Source organism: Cricetulus griseus, chromosome 2 (assembly GCF_003668045.3).
Source record: "Cricetulus griseus strain 17A/GY chromosome 2, alternate assembly CriGri-PICRH-1.0, whole genome shotgun sequence".
Taxonomy (NCBI): Eukaryota; Metazoa; Chordata; class Mammalia; order Rodentia; family Cricetidae; genus Cricetulus; species Cricetulus griseus.
The window spans coordinates 329,674,022-329,697,896 of record NC_048595.1 but is presented as its reverse complement, the minus strand read 5'-3'; the positions used below and the strand labels follow the sequence as shown (position 1 = coordinate 329,697,896).

General features: G+C 43.6%; 1 protein-coding gene across 1 annotated transcript in view; it reads left to right on the top strand.

Moving 5' to 3' along the window:
- Map3k1 (mitogen-activated protein kinase kinase kinase 1) overlaps window positions 1–23,875 on the top strand; it is a gene marked incomplete at its 5' end in the record, with an annotated part of 61,100 nt that overhangs the window by 11,159 nt on the left and 26,066 nt on the right. Inside the window, 1 exon segment of the mRNA XM_035438784.1 lies at window positions 21,705–21,855. Coding sequence (XP_035294675.1) covers window positions 21,705–21,855 — 151 coding nt within the window.

Genomic DNA, 23,875 nt, shown 5'->3' with positions numbered 1-23,875 from the left:
CATTGTTGTAAAATGAATCAAATGTTCTAACTGATTGGTGTTAAAATTTCAGACGTGCAGTGGCAGGGGAAAAATGTTGGTACCAAGCCGAGACTGCCCTTGAGACTAATCCAAGGCCATCACGGGTCAGACAAATACGAGCAAATGCTTCAGGCAGAGAGCTTGATTAATCATGAACCCGTCTGTGGCAGGTTTGTATCAGCTGTCAAGCCCCCACAGCCCCTCACCAGGGACTGGGAATGGTGTTCTTAGAGAAACGGAAGAGTAGTGAGTATGCTAGGGTAAGTGACCTGTGTTAGTCCTGTCACCACTCCTGACAGAGGACACCATACCTTCTGTGAGCCAGATATCAAGGTCCTGGGGACACAGTTCAGAGGATGTCTCTCTGGCTGTCAGCTGTCCCTTGTTTTCCCTATCCAAGGGTGTGTTGCTGTCATCAGCCTGGCACGGGGTGGGGTGTTGGGAGAAGCTGGGAAGTGCAGGGTGGTGCTAAGTACCGAAGAGTGGGACACTCGCAAGGGGCTTTCACAGACTGAGTGGATGGGAAGTACAGAGGCCCAGAAGTCCTTGGTCATTGATGATTAGAACGTGCCAGGTATAGGTCAGGCAGCCCCGCCTGAATGGAATAGGGTGAAGATGGGGCTCAGAGACCAAGCTGAGGACAAGGTCCCTGACCCTGGTCAGCTGGAGAGCTAGATAGAATTCTCTGCTTGGGTTTTCCTCCACTGACTGATCCTTGGGTCTCAGTGCTGTGAACAAAATAAAAAGCCTTTGTAGCTGGACAGGTAACCACAGTGCACCAGGAAGTGGGTCAGCAAACTCAAAGGAGGGATTGCGGAGCGGGGAGCCAGACCCATCAGCCACCGAGTGCTGTCAGGCTCCTGGCAATGAAAGCCATTCCTTCATATTTCTCAACTCCAAATGGAGTTCACAGTGGGAGTCGATGATAGTGAGATGAGATTTATTTCCAAGTTTCTCATTCTCTGTGTTTGATGCCACCACACATGATCTTGAAGGCTTGTTTAACCCTTGCTCCCATGGGACGGAAGGAAGAACTCCCTCAAGGTTACCTTTCAGCTACTCTTGTTTTAGCAAAGGCCATTTGTGTACATAGTGATCATCTTGTTAAAAATTCATTTCCCCTTACTATTTTTGAAAGATTGTTCCCCACCGGCCCCCATGCTGCTCTGCAGTGTGCTACCACAGGGTCTTTATGCCAAGCTGTCTGAAGCGCCAAGGTGTGCAGTATGTCCATGCACTCTTGTTTCCCTTTGTTTTCTCAGTGTGCTATTTAAAATAGATCCCATTTTTTCAAACACTGTGTGATTTAGCATTTATGCCGTGTTACAGGCTTTTTTGGTTTTGTCTTTAATGTTTAGGGTTACCTATCTTAAATTCTGCCTTTATGCTTTGTGTTCCCTCTGTCCCAGCTATTTCTTTTTGTGTGTGTATTCAGAGAACATGAACTAATTTTATAATGACCAGAATTTTTGTAATGCTAATTTAGGAATTTTTTATGCATTGATAAAAAAGCATTGATGACAGCATTTGTGTGACTTTTAAGGATTTCAGTTTAGGAACCTGCTTTAAATGTCGATTCATTCTTTTCCCTCATACTTAGGCAGCCACACTAGTTGGAATCTTTTTGTATATAATACTTTCCTTAAATAACTAAAATTGTCTTAAAACCTCATCACTTGCTATTCTAACTTGGCCTTCTACTGGTCTTGCTATTTATTTGGTTCACTGTGAACTTGGAGTTCAGAGACTGTGGTCTGCAATGGCAGAGTCTGGCAGCTCTCACAAACAGGCTTCTGTCACCTAGGATTCCTACCTGGGGTGGGAGCTGGGGACCTGTCTTATCAGCAGCACTCTAGCTCCTATGGCTTTCACTGCCTCCAGCAACAGTAGCATTTTAGAATCTTTCTTAAAATCTGCCAACTGAGGTTGTGTAGATACACTTCAGGTCTTGCATAGCAGAGGCCTGGGCTGCAGGACTTCAACTGAAGCCGGGTGGCCTCCCCAGAAGGAGAGTTCAGATACCCTGTAACTGTCCTCAAAAACAAGCCTTGCTCAGAAGGGTACTGAGCAGCTCTCACAGGAGTGTACATGCAGCGTTGAGTACAGACGCAGGAGTGTGTGCACTCGACTGTGGGAATGGAAGCAGGAGTGTGTACACTCCAGGCTGTGGGTATGGAAGCGGGAGTGTGTACACTCCAGGCTGTGGGAATGGAAGCGGGAGTGTGTGCACTCCAGGCTGTGGGAATGGAAGCGGGAGTGTGTGCACTCCAGGCTGTGGGAATGGAAGCGGGAGTGTGTGCACTCCAGGCTGTGGGAATGGAAGCAGGAGTGTGTACACTCCAGGCTGTGGGAATGGAAGCAGGAGTGTGTACACTCCAGGCTGTGGGAATGGAAGCAGGAGTGTGTACACTCCAGGCTGTGGGAATGGAAGCAGGAGTGTGTACACTCCAGGCTGTGGGAATGGAAGCGGGAGTGTGTGCACTCCAGGCTGTGGGAATGGAAGCGGGAGTGTGTGCACTCCAGGCTGTGGGAATGGAAGCGGGAGTGTGTGCACTCCAGGCTGTGGGAATGGAAGCAGGAGTGTGTACACTCCAGGCTGTGGGAATGGAAGCAGGAGTGTGTACACTCCAGGCTGTGGGAATGGAAGCAGGAGTGTGTACACTCCAGGCTGTGGGAATGGAAGCAGGAGTGTGTACACTCCAGGCTGTGGGTATGGAAGCGGGAGTGTGTACACTCCAGGCTGTGGGAATGGAAGCAGGAGTGTGCACAAGCTTGGGTACCAAAGCAGCCATTGGCATTCCTTTTTAGGCTAGAGCAGGAAATAGAGAGCAGCAAGGTGGGGCTCAGTCCCCAGAGCCAGTGAACTTCAAAACCCATTTTCTAGGGGATTAGATATTGAGAGAAGAAATGATCCCCAGAAGCTCTGGGCCTCCTAACCTGATTTCTGCAGTGACAACAAAAGAGAGACCCAGTTTTAAGGTGGAAGGTGAGGACACAAGAGGTTGTCCTCTGACTTCCACATAGGCTGATGGCTCCCACACCCACACACATGCTATACCATTACAATTCTTGGAAAACCAAACACAGATTTTAGGTTTAAGTATGTTCATTGTGACAAGAGACTAGACTCCAAATGTGGTTAAATTTCCTTATTAGACACTCACTGCTTTTTGGATTTTGTTTTGTTTTGCCAGCAGAATGAGAGATGTGTGGGTGTATTCCTTCATTAAAAGTAATTGTTAGCACCTGTGGAGCACTTTACCTCGCTCTGAGAGCTTGCCCAAATGTTGGTTGTCATGGGGGAATAATTCTTGTTTCACAGATGGGAATAATTCGGGACATTAGGTGGGAAGGGAAAGAGGGACAGTTCCAGGCCTGAACCTTGCCTCTTGCCCAGTGAACTGTGCACACTCCCTGGAGCTTCCTCTGCTTCCTCAGGCATGTGGGAAGTCACTTCTTAATGAACTAGCGCTAGCATAGCATAGGCTCCGTATTAATAGGTCTTGAGAATGCTGGAAGAAAGCAATTATTATTTTTTAAACTCATTTCAGACCAGTTTTTTTTTTCTCTTTTGGTATGTTATAACTATTGGTCCCATCTCTTAACTAGTTTGACTGAAGACCAGCATCTAGCATAAAGTTCTGCCTAAATAGAGTTCAGATCATTTATTCTCTTAGTGATATTTGTCTCACTGGTGAAGTAAGTTTAACAAATGCATGCCTGCCAATTGTGGGACCTTTATTTTATGCTCGGTGGGCATCTTTGATAAGTAAAAGAACTTAATGGCTCTTCGAGAATTCAGTCATCTGCTGTCCCAACAAAGGCGATTGCTTTTGAGTTTAACTACTGAGACAGCGCCCAGATAAAATGAAGTCTTGGGGAAGGTCTTTGCCCTTAACTGTGTCTCTCACATTACCCAGTGTCTTGTTTACTTCAGCACTGAACATGTGTTTGCCACCCCATAAGTCGTGTATATTGGCGCTTTAACTCAGTGCATGACTGGCACAGTTTGCTGTGTGGATGCCACTATTCGAGAAACTAAGCCATCCCCAAGCCAAAGCTGGTGTTTGGGAGGTCTTCTCGGTGTGAAGCTTAGCTCTCTAGCTGCTTTCTGATTCCTGGGAGCGAGTCTCACAGAGAGTTCTTGAAGAAAATCAAGGGATGGCTGTGTGCTCCCCTGGGAGGCCATGTCTCCCGGGCATGCTAGGTCTGAGGATGCCTAGACGAAAAGAACTTGTGTAAAGTTGATCTCCTGTCTGGATACACTCAGTAATTTACCTTCAGGACTGTGTTTCCCTCTCATGTTACCTTAGCTAAGAACATGACTGACACAAAGCACTGATTATGGAGAAATTAATGTATGGTCCCTAATGACAATTGTAGTTCATTGATGGGTAGGTCCAGGTTCATGTCCGAATTTCTGAGAGGGCAGCAGGGAATGTTACATCTGGTTGTTTCCTAAGGCCAGTATTACCTGGAAGAGAGCAGGGGAGACCTGCAGAGGAACTGGGACATTGCCAAGTGAGGGACACAGGAGATGCAAGAAAGAGGACTTTTCCAAATAGCAGATGCTTGGCCAGATGAGGGCCACAGAGGGTGCCAGTGACTGTGCCAAGATAGAGCAGCTGAGTGGAGTGATGGAGAGGTAGCTACTGTACTTGAGTGTGGGTCAGGAGGTAGCTGGAAGCACAGGCTAGCTCTAGGCAAGCCTGGGGAGGAGGGGGGCTGGAGAGGTGTGAATGTGAAGCCAGGTGGTTTGCAAAGACTAAGCATTTTCACAGGTTTTTGTAGCAAAGAGTTTTAAGTAGTAAGCATGCTTTTCTGAAACATATTTCTCAAGGAGCAAGTTTAGGAGGGACTTGACTGGAAGTTAATAGGAAGCTAGTTTGCTACAATAATGACATGAAGTATGTTTAAATTATTATAGTTCACGGTGTAACAAAACACTGGTAGCAGATTCATCAAGAATTGACTGTGCCAAACACTAGGAATACAGCAGTGACAAAACACAGGTCGCTGCCTCACAGACATTACACCCAAATGGAAGTGATGCTGAGTCTGCTCCAACCCATTAGTGTGGTCTGGTCACATGACTTCCCTTCCTTGTTTTTTTGGGACTTGTATTAGAATGTTGTAAATTCGTCCTTTAACACTTCAGTCCATTGTTCTGCCATCCAGTTTTCCTTTTAAATTACCTTGTACAGTTGTGTCTGTCCACAGTCCAGCTTGCTCAGCATGTCTGTGTCTGGTAACAATCAAACTTTGCTATCTTAGAAGCAGAGGTGGGGCAGCAGCTAGTGGGTAGTGTGAGTACTCAAAAAAATGAGGAGATTCTAAAGTTTGAGACTTACATAAAAGTGCTATCTACAGTTCACTCTTGTACATGGATAGCTTCCTCGGGTGCACAGTGTAAGGCCACAGCTAATAAGATGTGAAAGTTTTATTTGATTGTTTTGTTTTCAAACACAATTCTGCTAAATAGCCATGGCTTGCCCCAATGTATCCTCCTACTTGTGCTGGGATCACAACCAGTTCATTCCTACTCTTGTTTTGGTTTCTTTTGTAGTGTTTGCTAGGTAAGGGTTGCACCATTGAATTACACTCCCAGCTCCAGAGTGCAGTCTGTCTTACAGATCGTACTTGGAAATAGTGAGCAAAATTGAGTTTTGTGGCTTCGATTCATTTGAATTGTGTAGTTTAGTCACATACTTTCTTACTTAAACTTTTGCTGTGTACCTGCACATCTTGCAAATCTTGGAATAAAGTTGAAAATTGGAAATAAAAGTGCCACTGTTATAATAGCAAAACGAAACAACCTGGCATGTGTCCACAGAATAGAAGAGAGGGCCAGGAAAAAAAACCTGCAGGTGCAAGTTCCTGAGTGTTGTCATTCATTCATTCATTCATTCATGGGAAATGATGGCTTTTTCTGAATGGTGCTGAGAAAACTGTATAACCCACACACAGAAGAATGAAACTAGTTCCCTGTCTTTCATCCTGCACAAAATCAGTCCAGAGTAAATCAGAGATCTTAACATGGGACTTAATTACTTTGAGATAGAAGCATAGACAAGGACTTTTTTTTTTTTTTAGGACTTTCTGAAAAAATATGCAGTGGCTCAGGAAATGACTGCATGAATTTAAAAGCTGCTATATGCATGCTTACCAGCCACTCATCCGATGGAATTGATATCTAAAACATACAGAGAACTAAAATCCTTACAAATAACCCAGTCAAAGCCGAGCGGTGGTGTCACACACCTTTAAACCCAGCACTTGGGAGGCAGAGACAGGTGGATCTTTGTGAGTTCAAGGCCAGACTGATCTACAAAGCAAGATCCAAGATAGGCTCCAAAGCTACAGAGGAACCCTGTCTCAAAAAACCCAAAAGAAAAAAATAAATAACCCAGTCAATAGTTTAACAAATAAATAGACAGTTCTCAAAAGAAGTCCAAGTGACCAACAAATAAAAGTGTTGAACAGCATTGGGGAGATTGCAAGGAGAGGAGGATTAGGAGCCTGAGTTCATCAGTTACATAAAGAGTTAAAGACCAGCCTCAGCTACATAAGACACTATCATAGAAACTCAAAAGGAAAAACGGCACTGAGATTCCTGTCGTCTGGAAAACAGGCAACTGCTAATGAGGTTGGTGGTGACCCTCCTACTCTGCTACTAGGAATGTTGAGTGGTCCCTGTGGAAGGTACTTAGAAAAACACAAGTAGACTTCTGTGCGATCTAGTTATACCACTCATGGGTAGATTCCTAAGGAGTCTAAAGTCTCCATACAGCAACAATGCCTGCACACTCTGCAAGGCATAGAACCAGCCTAGGTGTCCATTGCAGATGAATACACAAAGAAAATGTGGTGTGAGTATATACAAGGCAGTTTTATTCAGAAAAAAAAAGCCATGTTATGTACAGCAAAATGGACAGAAGTGCAAATCATTGTGTTAAGCAAAATAAGCCAGACAAACATTTCATTAATATATTATTTATATATAATTAATATATATACATATATATATATATGGGCCTCAGAGTAGAAAGAGGGCTATTTGATAAGAAGGGGGCTAGTGGGATGAGGTGTCAAGATGGTAATGGTGGTGGATGATCAAAGTATGTTACACACATGTATGAAAATGTCATAATGAAATTCACCATACAGTTACTATATACAAACAACACAACTCAGTGTCTTGGTTCTTACACTTTGAATTCAGATGCTTCCTGCCAGCCCTTTCTTCCCCTGTGTCTGGGGGAAGATCCCCAGTTCTGGTGTGTGCGCAGGCGCACGCACACACAGACACACACACACACACATCACTCCCTGACTGGCTTAGTTCCCTTTTGCCTCCCAGGTTATGTGCCTTACAAGGCACAGCTCAGGGCTTCCACCCCCTCCCTCCTAGACACAAAACCTTGAGATTTTCCTCAAGACTTTGGTTTCTCACTAACCTCAGGAAAATCAAGTTAACTAAATTACAAGGGAAAGTTTCAAGCACTGGAAAGCCCTTCTCACTGAGGACAAATTATCTAGACTCACAGTGGCTTCTTTACCTGATCATGACTTGGTATTTTGCTAGGGATGAACTCTCTTTTTAAACCAGGGCTAGTGTCTGAACTCTCCTCTTCATGCAGTGCCCCTCTGAGAGTGCATGGCAGATGCTTACCCAGAGGCCTCAGAGAAGCTTTTTGCTATTGGGGATCTTTTGGTTTGAGGCTCCTGTTGAAAGGGCATTGCTTGCTCATAGCATGTGCAGATCCCAGGGCTATCTTGTAGACTGAAAGATGAGTAAGACAGATCTTGCCAGAGGAGAAAGAGCAGCCCACTGTCTGTTCAGCTTGTATTTACCTCGTCCTTCCTTGTGCCAGTCTTTCTACCAAGACAAGGATAATAAAGTTGAGACCCACTTCTGCCCTCAAGGATCTCATTCATAGTCTGATGCTAGGGCAGGTGAATGGTGCTGTGTGCTGAATGGGCCTGAGGAAGGTTCTCTTCACTGTATTACAGGGACTGTGACTAGCAGGGGAGCTGGAGGTGGCATCTGGGACAGTTTCTCCAAGTAATGGGGTGACCCTAGGGCCTGTGAAATGTGACCCTATAGGCTGTTAAAAAAAAGACCAGGGCCAAGGTTGGAGGGACTGGAGAGGTGGCTCATCAGTTAGGAGCGCTGTGGCTCTTACAGAGAACCCAGATTTGATTTGCTGCAGTCCTGGTTGCAGTAACTCCAAAACCCTCTTCTGGCCTCCTCAGGTTCCTAGCACACTTTACAGTGCACAGATGAGCATGCAGGCAAGCACTCACATAAAATGAATAATTCTAACAAAAAAAATTAAAAATAATTTTTTAAAAGACCAGTGTACATACCTAGGAAGAGCAAAGCAAATTGCAGGGTTTTTCTTTTGTTCTCTCTTCCTTAGTGCTAAGTAAACTCGAGTTTTACCCACTGTCAAGTGGTTTTCGTGTTTCAATTTGAAAGTTTCAAGGCTTATAACCATAGTCCGTCATCAGCCTAAATGATAGTTAATGGAGTTTTATCCTTGATAAAAGGAATGATTGATAATACTTATGAAAGAGTCGCTCTGTTTGCTTGCTGGGAATAATGGTTTCTGTCTCATTCCCCCTCAATGTCCACCTGTATTTAAAATGAAAATGGTTATGAGGGGAGGTTTTGAAGCACCCGACAGTTGTGAGTGTAGAATGGAAGCAGTTTGTTCTTACGGCTTTTGCTAAGGTGAAAAGCTGACGTTTATGAATGGCTTCAGGATTCCAGTGAGGTGAGGAAGATATTATTTAGGAAGACAGTGACTTCGGCTGTGTTTGGAGCAGGATGTCAGATTGAAAACAGGGATTTGTGGGCAGGTACCTTAGCTATTAATAATTGCTTCAATTATATTTGTAAGGAAAGAGCGCCCCCTGCTGAGTACAGTGTTGTTTCTCTTGAACCCCTCCCCTTCCCGTGATGTTTTCTAGCCATGGCAGTTGATTCTAGCGAGTCCGTCTTGCAGTAGAGGGTCTACATCAGCCAGGACCCTCCAGAGACCACCCACACTTGGCAAGTTTCAAAGCTTTGCCATCGTTGTAATGTACTAACGAGCTCAGGTCTTTGTCTTGTGTCATGATAGGAAGAAGAGTGAATAGCAGAGAGTGAAGAGCATATGGCCTGGGTCAAGATCTATTAGGAGGCTGCATTCTCAGGGGAAGGGGCCACTGATCTCAGCTTACAGGTTACTGGAAGGACTGATGAGAGCCAGTCACAGATCCAAAGATCCTCGTGGGGCTTTTCCATTATTAGTCCTTTAACAACAGTGTGTTCTCTCATGAGATGTCAAGGACATGAACACCAGCAAACACTCAGCCTCAGACCTAAGGCTTGTTAGTTCACAATTTTGTAGCCACTGCTTTTAGTCTGTTGATACACTTTTGGTAGCATGGCTTTATCAGTTACTAGGCATTTATCTTAGCTTTTTCTGCTTTGCTGGATTATGCAAGTATAAGATGACTCTTTGGGGATATGTAAACTACATGCCAAATGGGTTTGTACATGATGGTGTGTTCATTTGTGTTGTGTAATTCATGAATGTATTAATATCATGAACTGATTGATATAAGTATAGGGACTGGAGTGGTGGCTCAGCAGTAAAGAGCACTTTTGCTCTTGCAGAAGACCTGGGTTTGGTTCTCAGCACCCACATGGTGGCCCCATCCATTTGTAACTCCAGTTCTGAGGATCTGACGCCCTCTTCAGGCCTCCATGGACAGTGCACACATGATACAGAGACAAACATGGAAACACTCATACATACAAAAAATATTTTAAAACACTGCAACTATCAGATATTAGAGCTTAATATAAAATGTTTCTGTGTCTAAGTCAAATATGTCATCTTTGTGTCCAGAAAACTGAATGTTATTATTCACAAGACTTTGTTGGTTTTCGTGCTTTAGGTGTATCTTGAAGCGATAGATGTCTAAGTAATGAATATTTACTGGCTGAATAGCAATAGTCCTAAGAAGACAGTTTTAACAATATAAAATACCTGGTTATGACAATAGTTATGCACTCAGATTAGCCCTCAAAAGGCTACCATAAACCAGGTGTGTGGCACATGCCTGTGATCCCAGCAAAGCCAGGTGTGTAGCACATGTCTGTGATCCCAGCAAAACCAGGTGTGTGACACATGTCTGTGATCCCAGCAAAGCTGGGTGTTCCCTAGACTGTTTAATCTTTCTGTAAAAGTCTGTCCTCAGTGACATGAATCTTACCCATAGCTGTGCTCAGGCCTGGAGCCACTGAATATGAACACCTGGAGCAGCACCTGGGACTGAGGTCTCTTAAGGATAGCATTAACAATAGTAGCAGTAGTCATAGTTACAGGCACTCCACTGTCTCCATTGTACACAAGGATTAACAGGGAGGAATGGAAGCTAGCTTCCTCCTAAGTACTATGCACACAGTCCATGCTCTGGACCCCCCTTGTATGGTTGGTGTCGTTAGCCCCACTTTACAGTGAGGAAATTGGGGAGTAGAAGTGTTGAATAACTTGGACCTCAGCTACATAGCTAGGAAGATCTGACCTTGAGTTGACCCCAGGAAGCCTGGCTCAGAGCTCACACCCCTGGTCACTGAGCTGATGTCTGACCTTGTCCACACCATCCTAGGAACATGCTTTGCACTCCGAAGCCTCCTGAGGTTTGGTGCATGTATGAATAATGTGTGTATAAATTGTCTCACTGAGTCCAGCTTGTCAAGTGGTGTCTCTTTGATGGAAACTCCCCCAGTTTGTCTGGATTTGGTGGCTGTTGTCCCATTGGTACCTCTAATTAGTCACCTCATAACACTGCACCTGATAAGGCTGCCACGTGTCCTGAGTGTAAGTTGGTGAGCGAATGTGGCCTGTTCTTTATTCCTTTTCTGGAGATTACTACCTCTCCAGCTGTCACCGTCACCTCCTTCAGCTGTGCTAGCCTGAAGTCCTCTCCAGGGCCTGATGTTGACTATCCTCTGACATGGTAGGTCAGTCACTAACAGTGGCTCAGCTGTGTGTGCTGAAGATGCACTCATGCTGTGTTTTGTCAGAACCCCAGGGTCTATTACAGTGAAAAGAGAACACTCTTGAGGCCTCTTTTAAAGAATCTGTATGATGGGGCTTTCTCATAACAGTAGAGAGGTTTTAACTTGTGTGGGTTTACTCCACAACTAACTCCTTGGCCGAAAATAAATGCATTAGACTAGTGTAGCTGATGAACTCTGGCTCTGCCAGGGATTAGATTGAGTCAAGTTCCAGTATCCTTCATGGGTGGTAGGCAAATACTCAGATCTGGAGACTGCTGGCACACACCAAGTAATCTTTTCCCTGAGTGAGTTTTGTGATCACTTAAGCCCTGTGTTAACATTTCAGACAGTTAGTATCGGGCTCTTCTCTGGGCTTTGCTTCTAAGGAATATTGGCTCTTGGAATAGGAGTCTCTAAGCAAAATCCAGAGCAGATTTCTTGCAGTGTGTCCCATGAGCATCGCCTCCCTATCAGATACATTCTTCTAAAAAGAATTTCCATGCTGTGGGCCTTCTTGCCGCCGGCCATGAACCTAGGTTTTCATTAGTGGCTCTGAGATACCCTGCAGTGAACAAGTTCAGGTGTCTGTTTCAGCTAGCATTTCCTGGTCTGCGTACATGTGTGATACTTGGAATTATAAAATACTGTCTCTTGAGAAGGTGTGGCTTCTGAGTAGTTTGTACACTGTTCAGTACTTTTCATCTTTTGCTCATTCTGTCTGCCCATCATGCTGCTGATAACTGTTCAGGCACCACCACCTCAGTAGCTCTTCTAGATCTTCCATACGTAAGTTAACAATGGATGGCTCCTGCTGCTGCCTTATGGTACTTCCAGTATTTCTGGGACAGCAGAGCTGGTGTCTTTTTCTCTATTCTCTTGAACTTTGTCCAGTATAGCCTTTGCATTTGTTTCTTCTGCCTAACCTAGTGTTTACACGGGTAGGTGTGCCACTCACTGAGTAGAGTGGTTTGCTAGCATTAGGAGCATAGAGAGGAAAAGCTTTGTCAGGAAACCATTCTTCTAATTCTGAATACCCTAGCCAACACACCTTCCCACCCACCAGAAGGAAGGACTGAAGCCCTGGCTCTCCCTCAGGGTTGCAAAGAAGTCCCTTTAGCTAAGGCTGTAAGAGAGCATTGCATTCTACTTCAGTGGGAACTCCTCTACTAATTTCAGAATGTTTGTGTATTTAACCACTTTCCCTAAAATAGGAGATAGGAATCTGCACTAGCCTTGCTCAGTGGATCTCTCAGAAAGCTGCTCACACATTTGGAGACGGTCCCAAAGAAAAGCCCACACCTCCACACCACACACTTGGGATCTTCTGGATATAAAGCAAAACAATGAAAGAGAGGCTGCCATCTCTGCCAGTTACCTGCCTCTTGTCACTGGGCAGTGCTTCCCAATGGAGCACTGGTGGGAGGTAGCAGCAGCCTTGCTGAGAACTGCACCACAAGCAGTGGAGATCCAGTCTGCTTCTCTGGTGAAGTGTGAGCTCTCATCATGTATGCACTGCCGTCTGATAGACTTTCCCAGCCCTGAATGTGTCAACACAAAGGGGCAGGGTTCTTGGGAGGAAATAGATAGCCAAACACTGTAAAAGAGCATCCTTTTCCTTGCTTACTAAGGAAAAGGATGTTCACAGCATCCCATTCTCCCCCTTAGGTTTCTAAGGGTCTATTATCAAGTATCAAGGACTCAGCCAGGAAAAATATAAACACTGGAATTTTTAGCAGTGTCTATCAAAAGAATACAAGCTCTCATGTGTTTATTGTAAAGGAACAAGTGGGAAATGGAGTTGTGTTGATCATAAGCTCCCTTAGAAAATATGGTCACCCTGGAAATTATTTGCATTAAATCCGACAGCCCTTCCAAATCCCTGAAGAAAACCGTTTAGAAGTACTGTTACAAAGATGACTTCTTTGATGTGTGAGAAAGGATTTAACTTTCTTTAAGTAGTAAGTGTCCCGGGAGCAGCCAGTGACTTTACAGCCCTTCTGTCTGTCTATCATCGTAAGATACACTTGCTTTACTGTCTCTGTAGTTCTCATACATTTCATACAATGACAAATCATGAAAAGCACTACTCATATTTCCGTCCAGTTCTACCATTTCCCACTGTCCACATAAATATTGGAAACTGAAATTTTAGTTTCTAGCTCCTGACGGGCAGCAGGCTGCACTGAACTGGAAGACCAGCACTGGCTGGTTTCACTTCCTTTCGTGTCCACATGTTCGAACTCGTTTTACCCTGACAGCAGGCACATCTGCTCCCTGCTCCCCCCTCCCCCCGCCCACTTGTCCTCCACAGCTGCCTTTAAAAAGCTCATCTTGCATCGCCTGTTGTCCAGGCTGGTTGCTCCCTGACCGACTCACTTCATTGGTAACTGCTCTGTCTTACTCCTTGGCATTTCTTACGCTTTTCGGTTTCAATAATGAAGGTGCCTGGTCACCCCCACTCCCATTGCTGGTGCCTGTTTAATTTGTCTGAATTGTCTTTTCCTCCTAGCAAGCCTTAATTTCTGTTGCATTTTGATGTTTATTTTTCAGTGTACATAACTGTCCCCATAACTTGACAAAGGGCACTTGTTGTATTTTCATTCTTATAAATTTATTGATTGTCATATTCAGTAACATTCAGAAAAATATTTTCCCACTTGTAGGAACAGCATGTGACATTTCAGTGACGTCACCAATTTCATAGCTTAGACAGGCTTATACTACATTTGAGTAACTAGAATTTGGTGGGTTTGGCTAAAATCTTCAGCTCCACATCTGGAATTCTTGGGGATGCCTAGGAATCACTGTAGCCTAACTTTTGCAGTATTATGATGTTTCTTTCTTGGCCTGCTAAGCAAGAGATCATTTGGAAAATGCTTGCGCTCCATTGTTTTCTGCCTTTATTTCGTTTAAGCCACAGGGACTAGAGCTTGTGAGTTTGGTGATGGTTATCTGTAACCATGACCACCTGTTGCTTTACCGTAAGTGTGTCAGCAGCTCTGGGGGCTAAATGTCTGTGTGCTAGTTTTGCAAGATTTACTTTTGCTTCAAGGCAGTTTTTTCCAAGTCTTACTTGAATACTCATGTGAATATTTGTGATCAAGAATGATACTTTTTGGTCATAAAATACTCGAGCAGAGTTCAACAAAAGTATAGTTTATTTTTAAAACAACTTTTCACATAATCAAATTTTCATTTCTAAATTATGTACCCTTGTAGGATTCTGTATAATTGATCCTAAAGTTACATGGTCTTTGAGTTGAATTACTGGTAATGATTTACCTACTGAACCCTTATAGTTTATTCAGCATGCTCATACTTTACAAAGGTAGAAGGACACATAGTATAGCAAAACGTCATAATTGAGATGTGGGTTTCTTTTGGTCATTGAGTTGCCTTGTAGGGAGACTTGGGAACAGCAAGATGATTTAGTGGGTAAAGGGTTTGCTAGCAAGCCTGGCAGCCCAGGGTCAGTGCCTGAACCCACACGTGCAAGGAGAGAACCAGTTCCCACAGGTTGTTCTTCAATCTCTGTGCATGTGTGAGCGTACGCACACACAGTAAATACATGTGAAAAATATTCCAGAAAACTTGGCATCTAGTTAACTTTATAGACTAAGTCACAGGTGACTGACAAGGATGGAGGGAAGGGGGCAGCCATGTAGAACAGTTCACTTTTAAAAACTGATGTAGAGGAATGGATCAGCACATAAAACCCTGCCCACCTGAGTTCAGGCCCTGGAATTCACATAAAAGTCAGATAATGTTGTCTGAATCTCCAATCCCAGTAGTCCTTTGGCAAAATGGAAGCTGGGGACAGGAGAAGCTGTAGGCCAGCTAGCCTGGAGGACAGGAAAGTGACAGAAACAGGAGACCTGCCTCAAAACAAGGTGGTGGAACTGATTCCTGAAAAGTTGACAGCCAGCTTCCACATGTGTACCAGGGCACACACATGTCGGCACCGATACACACACGTTCACACTGGCACCTGAATACATGTACATAGAGTAAATTTGAAACATGGCTTATGCTAAGTAGTAGCTCTCTGACATCTTGTAAATCCCTATTATTGAATGTGTATGGTGGCTTTTCAAACAATCTCATCAGAGACTAATTTAGAAGTAGGGAGACTTTTTGGAATCCTCTGGTTTGCTTTGAAATTGTTTACTAATCTGTGGTAGGAGGTCCAGGTTTCAAGAGCAATGCCCATCACACAATATTTCTTCAGGTCTGTGTTGACTAAAGGTGATGGTCATGGTCTCTGTTGCTATGTGGTTTATGCACAGAGGGCAGGAGAAAACCTGCTTCCAAGCACCATTTCCTGGGTCAGTTAGTGAGCCAGCTTTTGCAGTATGTCTGTGCAGTGTTTGGTTAATGTTACACATAACCTTGGCACTTCTGTACCATGTTTTACATTGCAAAAACCCTGCAGCCACAGTTAAGATTACTTTTAATTTTAAAATCAAATCGGATGATTCTTAAATAGGAACTAGTCCGTGACACCTGATGACCTGAGTTTGATCCTGGAGGAAACAGGCTTACACCCACAAGTTTTCCTCAGACCTCCACAAGTGTGCTGTGTGAGAAGTCACAAACATACATCACACATACATGCAAAATGAATAAATAATAAAAATGTGTAGCCATGGGACAGTATAAGTAGTCACACATTGCAGTGTAGTTAATCAGAACATGAGCTTTTTGAAGGTGAATTCTTTTTATCCACAAAAGACTCAGGAAGTTTTTGCATATTAATAGAAACAACCCCATCCCCAATGGTTACCAGTAAAGAAACTTGTAAACCCGCAGTCATGTACCCATTAAGAAACAGCAGTCATGGCTGAGCAGTGGTTTGATGGGTGAGACTCTTGCTCTGTAAGTAGGAGGCCCCAGAGACTAATTTACAGCTAGGATAGCACAGTGAGAAGCAGAGTAGAGACAGGAATCCTGGAAGTTCGCTCTTCAGCCAGCCTGCTGTACGCAGAGAGTCGTCTGACCCCCATGGAGATACCTGCCTACACACACTTGAAAATCCAGAACTCCAGTCAGCTGGGTAGGAAGACTCACACCTCTAATGCAAGCACCCCTGGAGGCTGAGGCAGGAAGATGTAGCCAGAGCTACAGTGGCACTGTACCTGGAAGAAAGGAAAAGAAGGAGTAGTCACAGTTTTTGTTGTGCCAAAGTTCACCCAACGTGGAGCAGGTTAGCTTATTTCTCCGTAAGGCAAATAGGAGTCGTTTGTTTTTTCACTCTCAAGTTTTACTGAATAGCCTAGAATAAAATCTCCCGTGAACTTGATTTGATAGTGTGAGCATTTTATGTAGCATTACTGCCTGTGCAGACTTGATAAATGTTGCATTGGGCAAAGGTGATAGGGCTGCCCTTCCCTGTGGTTCTTCCTGCTCAGGGAGAGAAAGCCAGCTGTGGCCGGTGACAGTCCGTCCAGAAAACACACAACTGTCCCAGTATTGAAGTATAGAATTTCAGATTTTGTTTTGTTTTTGTTTTCCTGTCTGCACATGTTCACATCTAGTTTGGTAGATTTCAGACACTTGTGACTACTCATTCCTTTTTGCCACCTGTAGAGGAAAAGAGGCTGAAGTCGCTCGTGGGTATGTTTTGTTTGTTTGTTCTTGGTTTTGTTTTTTACTTTAGCGAGGGACTTTTTCACTGTGTACATAGAACTTTGCCTCCCTCCACTTTCCTCAGCTGTGCAGTGGGCCGGTGTGAGTCCCAGCTCCTGAGAACTGAGCCTAACTCAGCTGCAGCAGCCAGTGCTTTGCGCCGTGCTCGTTCTCAGCCCGAAGGTCTCATTGAGCACTCACTGTTTCCTTCCCTGGGCCTTCCTTTGCCCTTCTCTCCTCTTTCCATGGCAGCACTATGTGCATTTGATGCATGAATTTCTGCTGGAGTGAGGGCCTACAAGTGGCTGTGAGCACTGTATGTCTCAGGTAACCCAGGTCTTTTTCCAAAGTTTCCCAGAGTCTCCACTGTTAACAAGTGTTTATCTGTGCTAATTCTCTATGCTAGCCATAGCCAGAAAGCTTTGGTTTGGACATTATAACTTCTGTTATGCACTCTAACAGTGAACAGAATTAACACACTTCCTTAATTCTGGTAGTAAAATGGTTGCCACAAAAAGAGATAGTGTAATTAATGTAGCCCAGGCTAGCCTAGAGTTTGGAATCTTCCTGCTTCAGCCCCCCAGGTGCTGGGATTGCAGAGTTATGACCCAGAACTTGGCTCACAAAATTGGACTAGTGCCCTTAGCAACTGAGGCAACTCCCTAGCGCACATTTAGCCCTTTCTGCTACCATAAAGCCATTCAGGGGTCTCTCCGTGTTAGTAGTTAGCATAGTATTTCCAAGCTAAAATTAATTACTTAACTACCTCTTTTTTTTTCTTAATGGAGTCTGTGTGTTATTGAGAGCCTTATGTGTCTTTGTTGTGCACAGCTGAAGTCCTCGTCAGGCTCTTTGGGATTTTTTCAGGGAATAGGGTGTGTTAGAGTGTTTCATTCTAGAGTAGAAATACTTTGGTTTATACTTGTAGATTAATTTAGGAATGATGAAAAACCCTCTTAATATATAAGATTGAAATCTTGCCTTAGCTGGTTAAAGGATCTTAGGAAATGCTTCCCTCACTGAGACGTGTGTGGCCCCTGGAGAGAGAGTTACAGTTTGTCACTTGGGGCAGTATTAGGGTATCGATAATTGTCTTAATAGCTGCCGAGGGACCTAGTGCAACCCTTGTGCCTACTCTTATTTCGTCTCCTTCAGTAGCTGTGTGCTCCCTGAGTTCTGTCTTCTCCCTTATTCTGTCTCTGTATCTACAGTGTCACTTCGCTTTATTTTGATGCCATTATTTGTGCAGTGACACTTTCCATGTACCCTACTTTCAAACTCCCAAAGAGAGTGATCCACGATCTACAATACCATATAGTATAGAGTGTCTTTGAACCAAGACACATTATTGTACCGGCCAATCATGAACTACAGGATGGGTTCAGTACACAACAGAAGAAAAGGTGATAGCTAGGGAACCCCCCCCCCCATCATGTCGCTAAAAGGTACAGTGTATCAGGCCCAGCACACTTGGTTCTACCCATAGGAAAATGGTGAAAATGCAGCCCATTACTAAAAGGTCTCCCAGTACCACGAGGAGGGCAGAAGTTTAGACAGATCCTCAGTTTTATATTGTATTACAGTGGATATGTATCCTGCTAGGAAGGACTAACTAGGGACCATAGAATTGTGGAAGGAAATTTTGTACTGAAGGCATTTGAGAATAGGAATGGCTGTTCCTGGCAAGGAAAAGTAAGTGTGAATGAGTCTTTGTGTATGTGTGCTTGTGCGTGCGTGCATGCGTATGTATGTATGTATGTATGTATGTATGTATGTATGTGTACTATCTGCAAAGGCGTGAACTGTTGGTGTCACTTAGGAAGGGAAGCATCTTAATGCAATAAGAACCGGGTATGCCTGGCATGTAAGGCGCTCCAGGAAGGGGCCTACTTTATGGACCTGATGAGGTTTGAAGGTGATTAGACCCAGCTATTAATATAACAATAATAATAAGTATGAAAATGATCTCTTGCAAGAAGGGAGGGAGAGGCTCCACTTAGTGTGTAGCAGCTGTATTCTGTCAGTGTAGAAAGAGCCATTAGAAACCTAACATCAGGCTGACGGACCTTTAAAGTTCTAGGTCAAGCATAAAAAGTCTTCTGATGAATGCTTAGGCACTACATGTACCCCAGATAAATGAGAAATGATCCCCCCATCTGTTAGTGTTTACTCTTTTTAGGTTTAAAGGCCTGAAATTCATGGGCTGTTTTATCTAAAACAAGCACGTTTTGAGACAATAATAGCACTGGTACCCCCCCCCCACACACACACACACACACACACACACACACACACACACACACACACACACACACACACACACACACTTACATACACACCTGCCCCGCTTAACCAGCCATTAGAAGTTCCTAGGCGTCAAGGTTTTCGGATTATAGTAGCTTTGGTCAAAAAAGGAGTTTGTAATCTCTGGCAGATGGTCACTGTGTACATGAGCATACATACTTGACAGAACTGAAGCCCTATCTGTCCATGGATGGAAGGCAAGTTAGGGTTGTGAGAAAGCTTCGGAAGCTTGTGGAGAAGGCTTGCTTTCCTTCCAGCAGGCGGGTTCCCATTTCAGACACAAAAGAAACCAATTAGGTCTGACTTCTTCCTGGTGTGAAAAAATGGGATGAACTGCATGTTTCATTGTTTCTGAGACCCAGTGTTTGTAAATTATACTATTTCATATTCTGTGAAGTAAGAAAAGTTACCCATAAAATTACAACCTTTGATTGCGTGGAGCCATTCAAATTTCAGATGATAATGTGTAAAAAAATGCATATTTCAGGATTAACCTATAAAACTATTTTAAGGAAACTGAAAACTTTGTTTATATTTGTAGATTAATTTAGGAATGATGGAAAATTATCTTAATAAATAACATCAAAGTTGCAGACTTAATCCTAAGTACAGAGTGATAAAAATATTAAGTAATATGGAAGTCATTTAATGTTAAAAGTAGTAGGACATCCCTCAGGTGTTAAATGGTCATTCACCTACCCTGTGTATCACACTCACTGCCTGTGCTTTGATGCATAGAGTATAGATAGTAAAGCGTGTGCCAACCACTGCAGTAAATCACAGCGATCCCTTCAAAGGAGGGCTGTGAAAGGATGAACTGGCAAGGTCTCTGAATAATTGTGGGAAACTAGAGCGAGTAGAAATGAATCCAGTGAGAAGTCAGGAAATAGCCTGTGTAGAAGGACCCTGAGCCAGGCAGGTGTTCTGGAGACTGGGAGGAAAGGCACCCACCCTGCAGAGACCAGGTTGAGGGCAAGCTGGGATGCAGGAGAGTTGTGAGATTAAGAGCTTCCGAGACGATGCCAGTTGTGGTTTTGCAAGGGACTCAGCCAGACTGGAGTGCCTCCTGTCCCCAGCAATTGTTACTGTGACATGGAACAAGGCCAGTGACGCTTCTAAGCTGAGCAGCTTCCTGGGACTCCTCGGTTTGTTTCCTTCCAGGTCCTTGAAGTGTTCTTGCTTCAAGTCTTAAGGGAGCCACCTTCAGGCAGGGAGGTGTTCAGAGGAAAATAGGTCCCTGCATCCTACTTCTGCCTCCTTTCCGGTCTTCTCCCTTTACCTCCTGTCTTACTTCCTCTCCTACTCTGACAGTGACATCATCACCAGTGGCAACACAATACATAATCAACAGAAACAACCAGATACTGCTAAGTAACTGACCCAGCAGTTAGACAGTGTTTTCATCCCGTATGCCTTCTTTCTTTGGAACACTTTTGGTAACAGGAATGTTTGCTGTGTGGCCTGACTGCCCATTCATAAGATTCAGATCAGAGGGCAGGTGCTCTTTGTCTTCCTAAATATGGCTTGAGCCATTTCTGACATTGTGCCAGCTGTGTGACTCCCAACCCTCCACAGTGCTGGTATTTCACTGGAGTCAGATGAGCATTTCCTCTCTGCTCCTGTTTATTTTGTGTTTTGTGTGTTTCACTGAAGCTGCTGCCTCTGAGTTAGGATTAACTGGAAAATTCCTGGACAAGTTCAAAGTTGACATTTTAGTGAGTGTCGAGGTTATCATTGCCAGTGTTTCTACGAGTACTTCCTTTTCCTTCCAGGGTAGAAAGTATTATCCTCTAGCTTTACTGGCTTTCCAAAAACAGTTATTGAAGTTAGTCTAGAATTACAAAGCTTGGTACTTCTCCCACAACAGAGGTACTTGGTCTTCCCTAAGAACATGTCTTTAAAATCTATACAGTGTGCATGTGTACAAGCATGTACATCGAGATGAGCACGTTTTTAAAATCAGTGGTCTTCCAGAGAGTGCTGCTTCACCTGTTAGACGTTGTCAAATTAGTTCGCAGAAGCTCCTAGCTTAAAGATGATCTTAATTCTGGTGGTCAAAATGTTTGTGGCAGGTCATTTTCACTCTGTGGTTATGAAGTATTCCAAGTGCATCATCACTGTTTTCTTGTTCAAGGAACATACAGACTTGAGCATTCAGGCAATGAAAAGTTATTTCAGAATATGTTCTGGTTAAATTTTATGTAGTTTGTTCAACCTTTACTTAGCTTGTTGTAGAAAATAAGCACACCTCCTGGTTCTTTGTGTGTTAACACGAATAATTAGAAATCCTAGAATACGGGTAATAAGATACAGCCTAAATATTTGTTTCTTGAGTATTATAATATTGATACGGTGGGCAGTCTCTGTTAAAGCAGTGGTTAATGTTTTGGGTTTGTTTTGGTAGTGCTGAGAAAGGACCTGCATTGATATTATTAGTAAGCCTACAACCTCTAAGTAGAACATCTTTTTAAAGGATACTATTAAAATTGATGATGTTAGCAGAAGACATTCAGCAGTATCCACGTTAAACACAGTAATGATCGTGTACATAGTTTCTCAATCTTTTGTGGATTTTTTCACCTGTCCTTTCTGGTACCTATAACTAGAGTGTAAAACAACCACACTGTTCACTTGTCCTTGGAAATTATTTTTTTATCTGACTTTTCTCTTTGTCTTATTTCTCCCTTGATTTTAGCCGAGAGATGGAGAACAAAGAAACCCTCAAAGGATTGCACAAGATGGACGATCGCCCAGAGGAGCGAATGATCAGGGAGAAACTAAAGGCCACCTGTATGCCTGCCTGGAAGCATGAGTGGTTGGAAAGGAGAAGCAGGAGAGGCCCTGTGGTGAGTGCTGTGGGCACTGCTCTTGAGGGGAGCACAGAGGAAGTCAGGAACCCACCCAGAAGTCACTTCCTATTTACTGAAGTCAATTAACCCTGCTCATTAAGCAACTTAAACTACTGTGGGAATGTGTTTGCTGGAGTGCTTAAAGCAATACTGCCCTCTAATGTCAGTGTCTGCCCCCTCAGCTTTATAACCTGCTTTCTGAATGAAAATTCTAATTTATTTGTGATGCTTTAGCTCTTACAAGGCCTCAGAATCTTATTTCCAGAACTCTTTTCAGGGAAGCAGGAAACAATTAGATTAAGTAGACCTAGGAGTTAAAGATAGAGTTGATGGAGTTTGTCAAAAGAATAACTAGCTTAAGAAAGACAAGGACACTGTATGTATACTGTGCTATGATTTTTGTGCTGAAACAGCTAAGGATGGTATTGTGAAATTTGCTTCTGCATTCATACACAGGAAGAAGTGCCTGCTTCCAGTCTGTTGATCGAATTTTGTTTATAGTTTTTCTTTTGAAGTAGAGATAGCAATGATAAGACTCATTACACTCCAGCTAGGACCTGATTAAACCCAGTCACATGATCTTCTAGCTTTCATCTTCATCCCACAGGCCTACATAAGTTTGATTAAACTAAACAGGAGAGTAAAAGTTTAAACTTTGAAATTTTGTTTTATGTATATTGGTGTCTTGCCTGCATGTTATCCTTGCGTCATGTACATACCTAGTGCCCACAAAGTTGGAAGAAGGCCTTGGATCCCCTAGGACTGAATTTGCAGATGACTGAGCCACCATGTGGATGCTGGGATTCACAACCTAGGTCCTCTGGAATAGCAACCGCCAGTGCTACTAACCACTAAAGCATCTCGATGACCCCACCAAAGTTTTAGTTTAGTTGTCAGTCACATTAGCCATCTTCTGGTGCTTGATAATTATGTGTGAGTAGTGGCTGCCTTTGGGCCAGTGTAGTCACCACTGTCCTAGTGCTGTTGGAGGCCTTGCAGCTAATGGCCTCTATTTCAGTTTCTCAATAGCCCAGAGGCTTTGGACTCCTCTATTGTGCTGTTGTCTGTTGTGCAAATGCCACAGGAAAAATCTCGTTGTCCCCTCCCTGCCATCCTTGTTTGCTACCATTATGCCCAGCTAAGCTTCTGCATCTTTCCTGCACTTGAGGTTTCTGATGGGATTCTTCACCATTTTATTCATTGCAAAAGATGGAGAAGTCATGGACTTAGAATGTTTCACTGGAACAGCTTGTAAAGGTGGCAGTTAGGAGGGGGCATATTTCAACCTGGAGAGATGGCTAAGAGCACTGACTGCTCTTCCAGAGAACTCAGGTTCAATTCCTAGCACTCACATGGCAGCTCACAGCTGTCTGTAACTCCTGTTGCAGGGGATCCAATGCCCTTATACTGACATACATGCAGGCCACACACCATTGTACATAAAAATAAATAAGTTATAAAAAGGGGCATGTTGCCGGGCATTGGTGGTGCACACCTTTAATCCCAGCACTCGGGAGGCAGAAGCAGGCGGATCTCTGTGAGTTGGAGGCCAGCCTGGTCTCCAGATCGAGTGCCAGGATAGGCTCAAAAACTACACAGAGACACCCTGTCTCGAAAAACCAAAAAAAAAAAAAAAAAATTAAAAAATAAAAAGGGCATGTTTCTACTCAGTTTGTAAAGCACTCCTGAGCAATGAAAACCATCCAAAGTTATAGCATTCTGCTCTCCAAGCTCCTGGAGCTGGAGTTATTCTGTGGTGTCCTGTATCAAAGACAACCACACTAATGTTAGATCATTTAAAACAAAATTTTTCTCACTGTCTACTTTGCAGCAAATACATAAATACCTTCCTGTGTATGTAGGGCAGTAGGGAAGAGAGAAGAGATGTATAAGAAACATAACATGTAATCCTTAAGTATAATTGCCCTTCCTGAATTTTATTGCTCACAGATTTCAAATTAACCTTAAGAAGTTTACTGTCTACTTGGGAGGTCTAATTTTGTTTATTTTTATTTTT